This window comes from Nipponia nippon, unplaced genomic scaffold, assembly GCF_047370975.1.
Source record: "Nipponia nippon isolate SJK-2023a ecotype South Korea unplaced genomic scaffold, ASM4737097v1 scaffold_1, whole genome shotgun sequence".
Lineage (NCBI taxonomy): Eukaryota > Metazoa > Chordata > Aves > Pelecaniformes > Threskiornithidae > Nipponia > Nipponia nippon.
This window is the reverse complement of record NW_028262290.1, coordinates 4,979,509-4,996,731: the sequence shown is the minus strand read 5'-3', so window position 1 is coordinate 4,996,731 and position 17,223 is coordinate 4,979,509. Positions and strand designations below refer to the sequence as shown.

Genomic DNA, 17,223 nt, shown 5'->3' with positions numbered 1-17,223 from the left:
AGTCAGAGCCAGTTCAACTTTCTTTGTTCACCAGCAAAGAGGACCGGGAGCAGGGGAGAAAGGTACTGTTGGCCCTTCGAGCGACCAGAGAGAATTTAATGGTGGGCTTCAAACTAATTAGAAACTTAGAATACTTTCGTCCAGTATATCACATTCCTACAAAGAGATTCTAAGGCTAGGACTAATTATGCAGGCAGAGCTGATTAACATGATCAGCAGCCTTCACAAACCGCCTGGACAGTTCAGGGCAGCCCAGCCTGGATACCACTGAGCTTTTACACACAATAACCACTGCTGGCATCCCTAGTAGTACAAGACGGATGCGAAAGATACTATTCCTGTGCATACTGTGTATTTTGATAGGGCTTCCACACTTCTATCTTTTCCAAGACAAAAGGAAGATGGTTGCTTCTGTTCTTTGGATTTGACTGCAAACAGTGGAGTCAAACACATTTTGCACCCACCTGTAGCTAGCAAGCCAGAATTACTAATCCCCAATACGAGGACTATGTAACACTCCAATCTGAAAGCTGAGCATGCAAATGATTACGAAGAAAAGATGTGGGGAAAAAAAAAAAACAACAAAACCCAAACTATAACATAGTCAAAACCAAGGAGAACAGTTGTGAGAAGAATGGTAGCAAAACAAGACTGGTCAAGAATATCAAATAATTAAATAAAAATGAAAGACAGGGAAAGATGCTGAACTTAGTCACCAAAATAAATGGTCACTATTTCACAGGATGAAAAAGTAGACAGAGGCTTAGGGAAAAAAAACCACAATAAGTAGGATTAGTCAAATACTACTCAACATAATATAAAATTATTTTTCATCAATGTTAGTTGAATTTCTTCATTAATACTGTATATCTATAAACCATTTGAAGCTTTCCAGCAAAAAGTCTCTTTATAGCAGAATCTGCCAAACCTCTCCTGTGACTTCTTCCTACTGTTTGATTAGCTTCATAAATTAAATATATATACCTATATACATAAATTCAAACCATCAAAACATTATCTTAAATTACAGCAGACATACACAATAAGATAGGGGCACGACCTTTGTTATAACAAAGTCTGCTTTGTCCTTTCTAATAGGCTTATTCTAAAGGCAAGCAATTGCCACATGTTTTTTTAAAGAGCTGACAAAAATAGCTGCTTACCTACTATCGGTGTCCAGACCTACAAAATCCTTCTTCTCAAAAGGAACACAGAGGAGCGGGATCTTGTCTCCGGACTTATCAGTGGCTCTGTCAAGCCGCTTAGACTCCAACACTATGAAGAGGGATTCGATAAAATCTTCTATTCTTTTCTCCACAGTTTCACATTCATCATAACTGGGATAAAACGCCACATCTGTGCGGGGCTGCTCCGCAATCTCTCCTTGAAGCCCAAAGACAAACAACCGGGAATCATAGAGAGTAGAACCATACATTTCCTTCTGAAGATGGAATTTTTCAAAAGTCTGAGGCCAGTCCTTTGCAGAAGAACAGTCCGTAATAGTTATCAGCCCCACAACTTTCCGGTGTGTTTGAAAATCCCCCCATTCATTGTTCTCTGGGGGATAATGGTGCCTATAACGGATATACAACACACGCTGAGAGTCACGCACGTTAACTTGACTCACTGCTGAAATTCGCTTGTAGATCCTGAAAAAGCTCTCTTCGGGTACAATGCCAATCGGTTGAACCACAACCAGGAGAGTCTGATGATCCTCAGCACACTGCATGTAGTCAGGAACACTCATTTTGCATCAACTGAGGGCTAGTAAAAGAAAAACGGGTATTATTTTTTAACATTCAGAAGAACACATGGCTGCTGAATCAAACCAGAACCAGAACTTTGATGCTAAACACTCCGGCATCCTGTATACATGTGCTACAATACTAATACGTTATTTCATCATTTTACTAAATCTTCAGTTGTGCAACCTACTGACAAAGCTACACCGTGCACAAGGAGTGTTCTTAGTCACGTATCGGTAGAGCCACAAACAAAAATTTGGAAATTAGGATTTTTTTTCAACCAAATCAGTTTCCCATTCACTGTGCATCTACACAAGCCAGCCTAAGACACGGGGCAGCACAGTCTCTCCCTATGACAGCCCCAGACTAAATGCTCGCTGAAGCACCACCTCAGAAGAGACGTCCTCCGAGACTCAGGCTCTCCAGTCCGTCTCCACAACACGCCTTAGGGAAATACAGAAAATTGTGTGAGGTGGGATGACCAAATTGGAATGACCAAACTTTACACAGCTGTCAGTGCTCGCATGCGGCCAGGCAGAGGAAAATCAGAACACTTATTTTTGAGAAAAAGTGAAGTTATTATTTTCTCAAAACACATGCAGGTTCATCAGAAGGCCCAGGCAATGTTTTCCGCTTTTATATTTAAATATTTAGAATTCCTTCTCCCCTAAGCTATCTAAAATTGATGACTGCACTGCAGCTGTGTCTTAAATGAAGACACACATAGCTAAGCCCTCACATCTCCTCGTGAGAACTCCCGGACCACGCAGATCCCTTGGTGGATTTCAGCTCCAAAGCATCCTCTAAAACGTACACACAACAAAACAAACAAACAAACAAAGACAAAAAAACAACAAAAAACACACACAGCCCCCCCCCCCCAAAAAAAACAAACAAACAAAAAAAAAAACGCAGCACAGCTTTAGACTGACACTACTTGGTTTTACCACACAGAACGAAGAAAAAGAGTTTCGAGCCCGGGAGCACAGGTGGCAGGCAAGCCGCTGTTTGATGGGGAAGGGCTCCTCAGAACTACTGGCAGGGCGAAGCCCCGCCAGGGGAACCCCCCGCTCCCGTCCCCTCGCCCTGCTCCCAGCCTCAGCCAGAGGCGCAGCCCCGCTGGCGGCGGCGCAGGCAGCAGAGCAGCGCCCTGCCCCCGCTGCCCGTCCCGCCGCTTCCGACCCGGCGGGAGGCCGCGTCCCGCCGCAGCGGGCGGGAAGGGGGGGGTGCGAGGGCTTGGCCCCGCGGCACCGCTCTGCCGGGACACCACCTCCCCGGCCGCTCCGCTTCCCCCGTTCCCCTCTCTCCGGGCAGATCCCCACGCTGGGCGCGGCGAAGTTTAGCGGGGGGGGGGGGGGGGGGGGGGAAGAAATAAAATGTTAAAACAAGAGACGAGCCCCGAGGAGGCGCGGCGGCAGGTACACCCGCCCCGCAGCCCTGTGAGGAAGGGGGCTGAGGGGCAGCGTGAGGAGCGGGGAGGCCCAGGGGAGCGGCAGCGGGCAGGGGCTGAGCCTCTCGGGAAGGGTGGAGGGGAGCGGGCGCCTGGGCTCTCGGGTGGGTAACGCGGGGGGGAGGCACTCACAGCCGGGACGGGAACCGGCCCCGCCTGCTCCTGCTGCCGGACGCGCGGGGCGGGCAGGGGCGGGGCGCGGCGGAACTGACGGCAATGGGCGCTCGCAGCCTGCCCCGCCGAGGGAGGGCGGCGCATGCGCGGGGGGGGGGGGGGCGGGTATTGGCGGGCGCGCTGTGGCGGTGCTGTCGCTCGCCCCTCCGCTGCCCGCGGAGCCTCTGCTTGTGTCTGTGAACGTGAGGCGTTCCGCGAAGAGGCGTTCATGAAAAGGAATGAGCATCAACCGGCAGGTGAATCCCAGCTGCCAATAGCTGTTCCTGCCGTGTAACTGAAAACTTCAGGGGCTCTAACACTTAGTAGCGGCCAAAAGTGAGCCGTCCTAGCATTTCCAATTCCTGGAATCGATCTTTGGTGTCTTGTAGCTTAAAGGGCAAAAATCCTGAGGACTATGGGAAGCGTGAGCCTTGTGTGAGGGTCAGGGTGCTTTTCTAATGGACAATATGGGAATTTCATGAAGTTCAATGAGGCCAAGTGCAAGGTCCTACACCTGCGTCAGGGCAATCCCCAATATCAGTACAGGCTGGGGAATAAGGGGATTGAGAGCAGCCCTGAGGAGAAGGACTTGGGGGTACTGGTGGATGAAAGACTGGACACGAGCCGGCAACGTGCTCTCACAGCCCAGAAAGCCAAGCGTCTCCTGGGCTGCATCCCCAGCAGCGTGGGCAGCAGGGCGAGGGGGGGGGATTCTGCCCCTCTGCTCTGCTCTGGTGAGACCCCTCCTGGAGCCCCGCGTCCGGCTGTGGGGTCCCCCTGCACAAGAAAGACACGGACCTGTTGGAGAGGGTCCGGGGGACCACAAAAATGGTCAGAGGGCTGGAACACCTCTGCTATGAGGAAAGGCTGAGAGAGTTGGGGTTGTTCAGCCTGGAGAAGAGAACACTCCAGGGAGATCTTGTAGCGGCCTTTCAATACTTAAAGGGGGCTGATAGGAAAGACAGCAAGAGACTTTTTACCAAGGCCTGTAGTGACAGGACAAGGGGCAATGGTTTTAAACTGAAAGGGGGTAGGTTTAGATCGGACATGAAGTAGAAATGAGGGTTGTGAAACACTGGAACAGGTTACCCAGAGAAGTTGTAGATGTCCCATCCCTGGAAGTGTTCAAGATCAGGTTGGATAGGGCTGCGAGCAACCCGACTGTCCTGGTTTCAGGTGGGATAGAGGTAATTTTCTTCCTAGTGGCTGGTATAGTGCTGTGGTTTGGATTTAGGATGAGAATAATGTGATAACACACTGATGGTTTAGTTGTTGCTAAGCAGTGCTTACACCGGTCAAGGACTTTTCAGCTTCCCATCCTCTGCCAGGGGCACAAGAAGCTGGGAGGGGGCACAGCCAGGACAGCTGGCCCAGACTGACCAAAGGGCTATTCCATGCCGTATGACGTCATGCTCAGCATGTAAAGCTGGGGGAAGAAGAAGGAATGGGGGGACATTCAGAGTGATGGCATTTGTCTTCCCAAGGAATCATTATGTGTGATGGAGCCCTGCTTTCCTGGAGGTGGCTGAACACCTGCCTGCCAATGGGAAGCAGCGCATGAATTCCTTGCTTTGCTTTGCTTGCGTGCGCGGCTTTTGCTTTACTTATTAAATTGTCTTCATCTCAACCCACGAGCTTTCTCACTTTCACTCTTCTGATTCTCTCCCCCATCCCACAGTGGGGGAGTGAGCGAGCGGCTGTATGGTGCTTAGTTGCCAGCTGGGGTTAAACCACGACACTTTATTTCAGCAGTTTATTGTTGTTTCACTTCTTCCCTACAAGACAAAAAGGTGATGACGATATATGGCTTGCATTAATTAAGATAGTTATGACTAAATGTGCATTGGAGTATCTAATATTTTATCATGTCTAGAAGATAATTTAGATTGTGGCTCTGTAAATACTGTGATCTAGAGCTTTCTCATTGCCATTAAACTACTTAGTCTCCTGAGATCCTCCAGGATGAGGGAATGTAATGTTCTGAATAATTCCAAGTGGTAGCACAACTCTGAAGAGAAGTTGCCTAAATGTGTATCTGTCAAAAATGGAAATGGAAGATTAGACACGGTGTTGTCTGCCTAAAAGCTTGGTTTCCATTAATTTATTTTCGCTTTTGAAAATCTTCATCGCTTCAGCTGTTCTAATGGAGGAACTCCTACACTGAGAGCCTTCCCTGAGACTTCCAAATGTTCCGCTATCTTCAAGTGACCGTTGTCAATTCAGTCATTTTCTCTTTGCATTTGTCCATTAACATATAATTCACAACTGCTCAGATTTGTCTTGTATTTTGAATGTCCTTCTTATCCCCACCAAATAACACTTCATCAAATCCCGTCAGAGTAGCTCTTTTTGTATGACACAATACTTCCTCTTCGTCATGAACTTGTCTGTTTTCACTGTTTACAAGTGCTGCTTTTATATTGCTCTACTGGAAATTTAGAGAATGCTACTACAGTAGTGAATTTCTTTTGTTACAGTATGCATCTTGTGCTAGACACCTCTTTCTTTTAATAAAACCTTACCTTTATTATTGTCCGTGCCAACTACTTATCCACATACTGTGTTTACGCTTTGCCAGACTGACTTCAGCTCCTTCCCTTGTTTGCTGACACAGGCAGATTTTTCCCTAGTCCAGCAGTTATCCACACAATAATGGTGAACTTCAATTTTTTTTTTTTTGTGATCACAGATCATAAATAATTAAATCTCTAATTAGTCTATTAACTTCTTAAATGTGCATGGATCAGTTGTAAAATGTCACTCGGCAACATAGTGGCCAATCTTTTTAGCCATGCTCTATTTTTGTGTAAGGAAAAGGTATTCTTCAGGGGTTTTTTGGCTTTGCCAAGAAATTTAGAGTCTTCAGATTCTCTCTGGAAAAACTGGAAGATCTTCATTGAAGCTAGAATTGCCTCATGCTCTTTCCATAATATACTTGCTCTTTCTCCAATAGTACTCTAACTTCTCCCAGTAACTTTGGGAATTCTGCAGGCACTTTCTCCAGATTCTCTTCCATGGGGAATTCTGATTATATCTCAGGCTTATCATCATTTTTCTTCTAATGCCAAATACCATACAGTGAAGGTCTGATACAGAGAAGTACTTTTCAATGACTTAACATTCTTTTCCGCTTTTAGGTAGCCCATTCGTACATAGGAATAAGTTGACCCCATTTGAGCAGATGATTTATTGGAGCAGCAGGTTTTACTTCTGCCATTGCTGTATTTCCACTCAGTACAGGACAGCAGAAGTAAAAAATCAGTAAACTGGGCTGTCAAATTAGTAAATTGCTTCAGTTAGGTTCTGCTTCAGATTCAGCCCCTGAATAAATTTGTTCCAGCGTAGTTCAGGTTCAGAGCACTAAGTGTTCACACCGGTAACCTGGAATTTAGGCACACTGCCTCACATATAACCAGTTAAAATGGTGGTGACTGCAGGGTGAGACTGCAGCTAGGAAAAGGCTTTAACACCATCCTCCTGTTCTCCTGCTAGAGCTTGCACTGTACCTATCCTGCTAAGAGGGTGCCAAAGTTTCTCTCCAATTCCCTAAATATGAAACAGTGGTTGAGAAACTTAGAGAAGCCATGGCACTGCACTGAGAGTACAAACTGCAGCGGGGAAGTAAAAGACAGAGGGAAAAAAAAATAAAAATCTAATTTTTCCTTATTTTCCCTGGGAAATTTGTACATGTGTATACACCACCCAGACACACATATTTACACAATGAAGTAAAGAAATGAGATTGCTGTGGGGAAGCTCACAGGTGTCAGTAACAAGAAACAAATCTTCACTATGGGACAAGAATAGCATCTCTGGTCACTCCTTTATTAGACCTAATTTAGTTAGAGAATGTCCATTACTGGTATGACATTCATTTTGCAATTTCAAAAATACGCTAGAAAAAGTTAAATTATTAAATATCAGTAATATTGCAATATCATGGTATTCTCAGAGCGCGCGTACACCCACCTTATGCTACACAGCTACATCGTGAGTCTGTCTCCCACAATCTGAAGCTGTGTTAGCAGCGTGGAGAGATGCCTTAAGTTTGCTGTGCTCCTATTCTCTATCAGCTGAAAGCCGTCATCTGCCCAGCCTGGTACTGAAGAAAAAAAGAGTTGTCCCACATGTGGCCTGTCAGCAAGCACTGCACGGGAAAAGAGGAAACATCTGATAATGAGATAGGACCTAGACGAGAAGGAGGAGTGAGTCCTGGTTTAGCCAAACTACCTTAAACTGCGTTGTCCACAGCTGAGTAAAGGTGTGAGACACCACAGGCAGGTGTCTCAAATCCTGATTTAGGATCCTGCTGACTACACCAATTTGTCACGAATGGGTGATTTAGAACACTTGAGGAATCACAGACAAAGGTATTAGCAAAAGTGGTTTTAATATGATGTTGTAGAAGTGCGGCTTAACAAAGTTTGATGGCAAGGTTCGCTCTATTAGTTACTGCATGGAAGAATCATACAAAGGAAAATTGAGTTACACTCGAGTTAGAATGATTCACAGAGAGACTGGAGGTGCAGAGGGTAAGGAAGACCCTCCCGCTGAGTCACGACCTTCACAGTAGACCCTCTTGCTTTCTGAACTCCTGATGGAGCTTAGGTGTGGCTAGGTCCAATCTTAGTCTCAGACTTGGACAACGGTTTATGTCTAATGGAAGAAATACAAGAAGTAAGGAAGACCCTCCTGCTGAGTCACGAGGTTCAGAAAGGACCTCCTTGCTTTCTAAACTCCTTCCTCAGAGAGGAGTCTAGGTGCGGCTGGATCTAATCCTAGTCCCAGACTTGGTCAACGGTTTATGTCTAAAGAATTATATATGCAAAGGTTATATAATGCTTCATTAGCATCAATTCAGCGTACAAAGTTACCGGGACAAAAGGTTATGCACAATATTGGTCGCTTACCAAAGATCTGTCGTTGGCAAAAAGTCTCTCTGCCTCGAGGAGCAACCTTGAGAGGTGTCCCGGGAGGGGGAGATCACCGCCATGCAGCCACGCTGCCTAGCAGGGAGAGCTCAAAGGAGGCTCACTTAGGCTGTCGGATTTATGGAATAAAGTGGTTGGCTCGTAGTCAAATCACACGAGAGAGAGAAAAGGTATGCAGGAGACTCCTTGTACCCACAGCTTGCTTTGTTCCTTGATAAAGGAGTCGCTCTGTTCCTTTGTGGGTTTTCAGAGAAGAGACTGAAACTGGAGGAGTTCACGGCCCGTCTGTAGCTCAGGCCTTTATCTCTTTCGGAGCCTGCATCAAACCACCGCGAGTCTGGTCAACGGGTCGAGCGCATCCTTCACAGCAGGTCCCTGGGTCCTATGGGATCTATAGGGATCCTAAAGCTGTACCCAATAGCTCAATACCCGCAGAAATCGTGTTTGATAGGGGTTTATATATATGTTGAAATCATGAAAGACTCCAATAGTATTTATAAGAAATTCACTGTCATAGCAATGTCAACTGTTTCCACAAGATGTCACAAGCCGATAAGGACCAAGGAAGAAACTGAGCCTGCTGGGTATCCATATAGCATCATAGGACATGATGCTTCGCTTCAGGTATAACTTACACTGAATGGCCTCACAGAAGTTGTAACCTCAAGGGAATTATGCAGTCTAAGAGATTTAGATCATCTGTAATAGCTAGCTGTAAAAGATGTCTCCAAATACAGTAGTGTTGGAACTGATGCCGATGAACACATCACAGTGCCACCCTTGCACTAAGGTGCTTACAACTGCTTGAGGAGAAAGACTTCATTCATAAACCAGCCTATGGAAGCCATGTCCTTAGGTAGTGGGCAAATTCTATATAAGCTAGTACTATTCTGTTAACTAATTCCCTAGATTTTCCACTTACTATGATTCTTTATGGGTACATCCCTTCCTGCTGTAAATTCTAGGGGAACTACTCTTGCGTGCTATGGAAAAGCTCCCGTTCTTCCCTCTCATGCTAAGTAACGATCGAATTAGCGGCCTTCGCAGACGTTTTACCCATAAAAATGATCAGGCATGTTGTTTGTAAAGCATATGGGAAACTTGATTAAAGCCATTAATGAAATGCAAACTATGTGTCAGCATTTTTGGAAGCGCTAAATGACTCAGTGGAGTACAATAACTCACTCCGACAGGCACAGATGAACTCCTGGAGCCAACAAGTAGCAGCAGCAAAACCCCCATTGCCTTTAGTAGGCCTAGGCTGACGCAAGTAATCCGTGAGTATGTTACAAGTTGCCTATGCAGTGGACACACAGGTTAAATACTCTCTGTAGATGAGGAATGTGTTAATAATAAAGACACAGCCCCATAACCACTTAATAGTGCACATGTGCCCTCCACACCTCAACATACCTCTGACAAGCGTCAGGATTACCAGACAGCATTCCCTTTTGCTGTACTACAGCAGCAAAACAGGTGTTTAGCAGCCTGTAATTACAGTTTGAACTAACAATTTTGTAGCCACTGGCCTGTAATTGGCATATATATAGGATGAGCCTAGTTGCCATTAAAAACAAGCTCCCAAAACTCAGGTGCTAGCCTGGGGCTAAGGCCCACGTCGAGGGGCTGAGCAAGGGAAGCCCCCAGGCCCCTCCCGCCTATGCTGGGGCCGGCACCGGCCTGCGGGACCCCGCCCAGCGCCCTCACCCGCGGGGCCGGAGCGGAGACCCCGCGCCCCTGAGGGACCCGGCACCAGCTCCTCAGCGCGCCCGGCGGCGCCCCGGGAAGCGCGGTCCCCCCGCCGTGAGGAGAGCGAGGGAGCAGGCGGGGAGGGCTGCGAGGGGCACCGTGGGACTTGTAGTCCGCTGGGCGACCAGGCGGAGAGCGAGCGGCTTCATGGGAGTTGTAGTCCCGCCGTCGCTGGCCGCCGGCTGGGCGCGGGGTCCCCCCGGCGGTCGGGGACTACAGCTCCCAGCGGGCCGTGCCGCGGCGGCCGCCCATTTCTCGCCGGGTTGGGGGTGAAGGGCCAGAGCCGGTCGGGGGGGAAAGATGGCGGCGAGGTTGAGCAGCGGCGAGAACCGGCTGGTGTCGCTGCCCCTGTCGCGCATCCGCGTGATCATGAAGAGCTCGCCGGAGGTCTCCAGCATCAACCAGGACGCGCTCTTCCTCACCGCCAAAGCCACGGTACCGGCTCCCTCTTCCCTCTCAGCCCACCCCGCTCCTTCCCCGCCGTGCTGGGCCTGTGCCTCCCTGAGGTACCGCTGCCGCCGGGCTGGGCTCCCGCCTCGCTCCTCTCGCCGCTGCCGGGGCTCCCCGGCCGCAGCCGCCCTCTGTCAGTGCCGACCGCCTCCCCGCTCGTACCGCACCTCCCTTCCCTCCTACCTCTGTCTGTCCCTCGGCGGCCATGAAGCATCCCGCTTCAGGCTCCCGCTGTGCAAAAGGCGTTTGGGGCATCGGCCCGTCCAGCCGAGCTCCCCGAGTCTGTGAGCAGTGCAGGAGCTTCTTATTTCCACCGCTGTCAACTGCTATAAATTAGCCCGTGTGGAAATTTACCCTGCTGCTTTCTGATCCCAAGTGTCATTTGCCGGGCTGTGGAAAGTGTTGAAGAGCAGCACAAATTAAATTGTGTACCAGAACCCGAACCTGCAGTCCGTGCTCCAAGGAGGTGCAACTATATCCTGACCTTAAGCTCTTCTGAAATAAGTGGGCCTCTCCACAAAGCGTCCAGTATATGGCATTTGTGTCTTTAAACGGGGATTAAAGAAAACTGCCACCTATATGTACGAATTCATAGTTTGACTACTCTTTTTTGTTCTAATGTTTTAGGAGCTTTTTGTTCAGTATTTGGCTACGTACTCCTACAAACATGGCAGAGGCAAGGAGAAGAACGCTCTAACTTACAGTGACCTGTCTCATACTGCCGAAGAGTGTGAGACCTTTCAGTTCCTCGCAGGTATCTATAGAATGATGGTAAATCCAGTATGTAGTTTGGAAAATGAAATCTTGCTCTTATTGAGTTGTTTCGTGAGGACACGATTCTCCTACTGGTCTTTAATCTCCTGTATAACCTTCAACTGGAACTCATAAACTACATCACTGAAAACATTTCTTTGTGAATGGGGATTTTTCTGGTGCTTCAAAATTATACAAGGCTAATGAGTTCTCAGCATATCGCCTTAAGCATTTCTTAAATTCCAGCAACTCCATCTGAAGGTTTCCAGCCCATAAAACAAGATCACTGCACATCTTTATGTGAGAAGTTCTGTGGCCCCAAAATTACACATTTAAATCTGTAAGTCTTGTTTCTCAAAGCGATTCATCACATGGTTGCTCTCTCTTTTTATGTATGTGTGTACGCACATGTGTGTGCGCGCACACAGTTTTTACCGATGCTTGGATTTTTGTTGTAACACTTAGCTATAGGATGTAGGTTGAGAGTAAGGTATTCCTAGCCCAGTCTTTCTCTGGGTTCCCGGCGGACATGCTTCCAGAGCACGCAGTTCCGCTTTGTCTCAGGTCCATCGTTATTGCCCTGAACAAGTATCTTACCTTAATGCAGAAAAAACGTTTCTGCAGGACATAAATGGGATGGGTGTCTTGTTGCATCTGGCTTTCAACAAAGCCTCTTTTCGACTTCATTTCGTTAGTGGTACGGATACCAGAGTATTAATGAGGCAATATAAGTATTCCAGCTGACTATAAAAGAAACAATTCTACCTTCCAGATATCTTGCCAAAGAAGATCCTAGCTAGCAAATACCTAAAAATGCTTGAAAAAGAGAAGCGAGATGGCGAAGTGGGGGAAGATAATGAAGAGGATGAGGAGGAAGAGGATGAAGATGAAGCTGTTGATGAAGATGTTGGATCTTAAGACCAATGGAGAGTTGCTTCATAGCTGATCCATTTTCTGTTGTATAAAGGATGTTATTTTTGTGACTGAGAATCCAGATGCTGGATATATTTATATACTGAGCCATCTGCTTTTGCTTTGTTTAAGAAGTTTAGAAATTGAACTTTATACTTGTTGAAGAATGGAATTCTTCCCTCAGAAACATGGCGGGGTAAGAAGAGCTAATGTAAATCTGACAGCAGAACTTGCTCAGATGATTTAAAATGACTTCTTCAGACAATCATTTTCCAAATTTAAAATTTCGTATGGGCAGCTTTCAGTCCAAAAGGTCTTTGACCTTCTGACGAGAAGGGAGTCCTTCCCCAGTTTGTGCCGCTTCTCAGAGCGGAAGACGAGGTGAGGGGAGGTGTTTTACACAGTGTCTACTATCCTCGGCCTTCTCCTTCTTGGGGAGCTGGTAACAGATCAAACCCTCCCTCAGTTTTCCGGAACAGTGCCAGGGCGTTAGCAGGGGACCAAGCCCGTTAAAAAAAAGTCTTCTGTAAAAACAGCTGCTTCTGTAATGCAGCCTCAACAGCCATGTCGGCACAGAAACAGGGTAGAGGTGAGATCCATTCCAAGAGCTAATGTGGTTCTGCGGCTGTGGTGGTAAAAAGTACGTGTGTTAGATAATGATGATGTAAATATGTACATCTAGAACCTTTTTCTCTAATGAACTCTGCAGTTTGTCCATCGTGTTCTACCAAAACGCACACTGAAGTCTGTTAAATGTGGATTGTTGCGATTGAGCAACCCTTTTACCATTTGAGTGCCAGAGCCGGATTTTTCATTTGTTTTTGTTTTGGAGGGTTTTTTTTTTTTTTACTATAGAAATGGTAACCATCCTGTGTAGAACTTTATATGCAACTTTTTAAAATAAATGTTTTTTATGAAAAGTGACAATTGGTGCAGAGACTTTATATAGTTCTTTCCAGCTTCAGTTGCGTACAAACCTAGCGTGCTCACTGTTCATCTTTCCGGGGGGACAAAAGGCTAAGCGCTGCTCTGAATAGTCCCTGTCAGCCGTACTAACTAGATCTAGTCTGCGCTGGGAGTCGTAGCTGTGTTAACCAGCAGTCTCTGCTGGTAACTAACGCTTGCACAGTGTCCTGGTCAGTCAGAGCGAGAGAGAAGTGACCCAGATGTGCCCCCGGCTGTGAAGACCGTATTATCCACGTACCTGGGCTATGCTCACAACTGGCAGAGGTGTCCTCAGTCACGAGCAGCCCACCCCAGCAGGCTGCCAGGCTTCCCTGTCCTGCAGCCCATCCTCGTTCACAGCAGAGGGGAATGCAGCCTTTCTGTCTTGGACCTGTGGCCCACGCAGCGGCTCTGCAGCCTGAGCTGAACCTGCTACGAACCGTGTCCTCCTGTTGGCCCTGGCCGTCGCTTTCTCCCTGTAGCCAGGCTGCAAGATGCTGCGGCGTGCCCCTGGGGAGCGCGAGCAAGCACAGACGATGAGTTCTGAGGGCCTTGCTCTACGCAACTGGTGTCTTTGAATGTCAGACAAAAGATGCGATGAGGAGGGAAAGCACAGGAAAGAAAAAACAGCTGGAGGGGGGAGGAGCCATGCTCTTTAAGGAAGGAAGCCCACAAGGAAAACCAGAAGGATGAATCGCTCCTACCAGTGCTTCTCCTCGTTGCACCCTGATTACCCCCGTTTCTGCAGTGTCTGTGACACCCCCCGATGGTGCTGCACTTCCTCGGCTCCCCCCTCCTGTCACACCTGGAGTCTGTCTACGGCAAAACTGATACAGACAGCGAGAGACACCAGTGTACGGGGTGTCCGTGCCCAGGAGCTGGCAGGGGGCTGCGGGGGCCTCTGTGAGGAGAGACTGGGGCTGCCCCATGCCGGACACAGCCGGTCCCAGCCGGCTCCAAGGGCCCCACCACAGGACACAGCTGAGCCCCTCAGCCAAGCTGGGGGCCCCGGGGGGGAAACAGGTTGCCGAAAGGGCCAAAGGCGGCCCAGGCAGAGGAGGAGGAAGCCAAGGAGGGAGCAGCAGCAGAGGGAGCCCGAGGCCGGAGGAGCAGGAGGGCAGGAGGGGCTGCAGGCCCGCAGCAGGGATCCCCTGCAGCCCTGCAGAGCCCCCGCTGGAGCAGAGCCCCAGCCTGCAGCCCGGGGAGGGCCCCAGCCCGCAGCAGGGGGATCTTTCCTGCAGGAGCTGCGGCCGTGGAGAGCCCAGGCGGGAGCAGGTTGTCCCTGAAGGACTGCAGCCCGGGGAAGGGCCCGCGCTGGAGCAGGGAGAGGTGTGAGGAGGGAGGAGCGGGCGAGAGGGGCTGGGATGGACTGACCGCAACCCCCATCCCCACCCCTGCACCCCTCAGGGGAGAGGGGTTGAGGGTGAAGGGGTGAAGGTGGGACTGGGGAAAAAAGGGTGGTGGGTGGGGGGAAGGCGGTTTAGTTTTTGTCTTTATTTCTCACCTTCCCAATCTACTTTAACTGGCAATAAACCAAATTAATCTTCCCCAGGCTGAGTCTCCTTTGCCTGTAATGGCAACTGGTGAATGATCTCCCTGTCTTTATTTGGACCCATTAATTTATCTCTTATTTTCTCTCCCCCATCCTGTTGAGGCGGGGGAGTAAGAGAGCGGCTGGGGGGGCAGCCGGCCCCAAGGTCAGCCCTCCACAGCCAGAAATGCTAGAACAGGACGTTAACACTGAGTTAGTTACACACTAAGGGAAATACATTTCACGGGAGATCAGATGTGCAAACAGAGTAACCGCTACCGTGGGACACGGCGTAAGACTTCAAGCGACGCATCCCAGCCCACCTTTATCCCTCGCAGTAAATCAAAAGCCCCATGCACAAGCCATTACAAAGCTCCGGCTACAAACCGTATCATTTAACATGCGCTTCCTCAGGCTGCGCCAAAAGCGACCGAGGAGCATTCGAACAAAACGAAGCACACGTGCAGACTGTGTCTTACTCTATAACCAGACAATTTGCGTAGCGCCCACTAAACTCTGCAGCTGAAACAACTGGGAAAGCAGGAAAAAATGATACTTGGACGTCTCCCTCACAGCTCGGGGTTTTCTTCCCTACCAGCACCCAGCTCTCCACTGCTCTTGAAGATGTCCAGCTGACGATGCACAGCTGGGCCACCACTGCCCCTGCTGACCAAATTTGAAGGACTTCTTTCCTCCTGCCAACCTTTCAGGCAAGGAGCTTACTGCTCACGGACCATGCACCAAAACTGGGAGGACTTCAGCCACCACGGCCTGGGCTGACACAGCCTCTCCCTGCACCCAAAGGAGGAGCAGGAAAGTCCATGATGCCAAGGACAACCTTCCTTCAGGTACTGGAAAGCTGCCCTCAAGTTCCCATCTTTCCATATCTGGTATGGGGAACTTCACTATAACCGGCTAAATCTCGACAGAATTACAGGCATCCTCAACAGGGCGCTGCAGTGGACAGCAGCCAGCTTTGCTTACGAGACGCATTGCTCGCTCTTTTTTTAGTTTTCAAAATTTGCAGTTGCTGAATGCTCCCGTGCTGCAGGGAAGGCGGCTGCCAGGCGGAGCTGGTGGAGCTGCGAGGGCTATCTTGGCCCGTTTAAGGTGGTCAGGGACTTCAGACAGTGGGACACAGGCCAGGGGACACTTCCCAGGATGAATCTATTCCTATATACATACTTCTGGGTTGGTTTTTAGGGGTTTGTTGGGGTTTTTTTCCTACAATACTAGCTGGCGAGATCCTTCCCCCCCAGCCAAGGCTGCTCAAAGGAGATGAAGCTTCCTAAGCTTGCAAAACTGACAAAAGAACTGTGGTTACTGAGTATAAATTACCATATTTCACTCCTCTTACAAGTTTCCTGTGGGACGCTGAACATATTCTGTCAATTAGTGAGGCCACAAGAACTTGAACACCCTTCTGGATTCATTCAGCCAGAATCCGCGACGAGGACTTCAGAGCTGCCAGAATGTGCCACAGGATCTCCAAGGCTTTGCATCCGCCAAAGCTCGTTGCCATCAAACCCAGTCAGTGGTATTTCTTTTCCCCAAGAGCCTGACGCAGAGCAAAACCATCCAATTCAAAGTAGTATTTCAAAAACAAGGGAAAAAAGCAAGCTCTGCCTGAAATGGAAGAGCGGGCTGTGACGTTAGTTCACGTTATTGAGTAAAGCTGACCTGTGCAGGGTTGGGCTCCCACCAGGAGCTCCTCCGCATACCTGCCATTCCTTTTGGCGTCCCCCTTCCCTTGGTGCTTTCTGGTAGAACACCAAGTGCTTACGTCGTTTCTGTTTAAAAATTGATCGCTGTCCGTATTCACTCCGAAAGCAAGAAAAAGTAGGATTTCAGGCAAGTGGTTTCCAAACCGCTGACCTTCGGTAAGTAACGTCAGGATGATAACCTGAGGGACAGCTAAAAGCAGCACATACTGCCGCTGGAGGTCAGGGCGCAGAGCGGGCGAGTGCCCACGGAAACACCTGAAACGCGCCCAAGCGCTGTAATGCGAGGGAGGGCGATGGGACTCGGAGAACTTACAGGCTCTCGGGCAACAGAGATCTTCTCCCCTGTCACAAAAGGGGGATCGTTGGGCCGGGGCCAACTGCATGAGGTTCAACAAGGCTCAGTGCCGGGTCCTGCACTTGGGTCACAACAACCCCATGCAATGCTACGGGCTGGGGGAGGAGTGGCTGGAGAGCTGCCTGGCAGAAAAGGACCTGGGGGTGTTGGTTGACAGCCACCTGAACATGAGCCAGCAGTGTGCTCAGGTGGCCAAGAGGGCCAATGGCATCCTGGCCTGTATCAGGAATAGTGTGGCCAGCAGGACCAGGGAGGTGATAGTGCCCCCGTACTGGGCACTGGTGAGGCCACACCTCGAGTGCTGTGTTCAGTGTTGGGCCCCTCACTACAAGAAGGACATGGAGGTGCTGGAGCGTGTCCAGAGGAGGGCAATGAAGCTGGTGAAGGATCTGGAGCACAAATCTTATGAGGAGCGGCTGAGGGAGCTGGGGTTGTTTAGCCTGGAGAAGAGGAGGCTGAGGGGAGACCTTATTGCTCTCTACAACTGCCTGAAAGGAAGCTGTAGCGAGGTGGGGGTCGGTCTCT

At 49.1% G+C, this 17,223-nt stretch overlaps 2 protein-coding genes across 8 annotated transcripts in view; one reads left to right on the top strand and one right to left on the bottom strand.

Moving 5' to 3' along the window:
• Positions 1–3,435, bottom strand: part of TRAPPC9 (trafficking protein particle complex subunit 9) — a 523,335-nt gene extending 519,900 nt beyond the window's left edge. For 4 of the 6 annotated variants that reach the window (XM_087743404.1, XM_087743675.1, XM_087743764.1 and 1 more), the window contains exons 1-2: positions 3,328–3,435; positions 1,164–1,764 (exon numbers count right to left, since the gene is read on the bottom strand). In XM_087743404.1, coding sequence (XP_087599530.1) covers positions 1,164–1,747 — 584 coding nt within the window. In that variant the 5' untranslated portion in view covers positions 1,748–1,764; positions 3,328–3,435. Of the gene's footprint in view, positions 1–1,163; positions 1,765–2,134; positions 2,190–2,692; positions 3,049–3,327 lie in introns of those variants that run through there. The other 2 variants (XM_087743585.1, XM_087743496.1) reach the window with 2 other exon arrangements.
• A 6,825-nt stretch (positions 3,436–10,260) lies between these two features.
• On the top strand, positions 10,261–13,070 carry CHRAC1 (chromatin accessibility complex subunit 1). 2 transcript variants are annotated; one of them, XM_087743121.1, is made up of 4 exons: positions 10,261–10,463; positions 11,106–11,232; positions 11,478–11,571; positions 12,004–12,143. In XM_087743121.1, the coding sequence occupies exons 1-4, from the start codon at positions 10,329–10,331 to the stop codon at positions 12,029–12,031; spliced, it is 384 nt and encodes a 127-aa protein (XP_087599247.1). In that variant the 5' UTR covers positions 10,261–10,328; the 3' UTR covers positions 12,032–12,143. The 2 variants fall into 2 exon arrangements, with proteins under 2 accessions (XP_087599247.1, XP_009472292.2); XM_009474017.2 differs by lacking the exon at positions 11,478–11,571 and having other exon boundaries at positions 10,282–10,463; positions 12,004–13,070.
• Positions 13,071–17,223: the final 4,153 nt, after the last annotated feature.

Bases quoted from the DNA above. Each gene is read 5' to 3' on its own strand.
- CHRAC1 (XM_009474017.2), top strand. From the start codon at position 10,329: ATGGCGGCGAGGTTGAGCAGCGGCGAGAACCGGCTGGTGTCGCTGCCC. The intron at 10,464-11,105 runs GTACCGGCTCCC...CTAATGTTTTAG, and splicing joins TCCTCACCGCCAAAGCCACG to GAGCTTTTTGTTCAGTATTT. The intron at 11,233-12,003 runs GTATCTATAGAA...TCTACCTTCCAG, and splicing joins GACCTTTCAGTTCCTCGCAG to ATATCTTGCCAAAGAAGATC.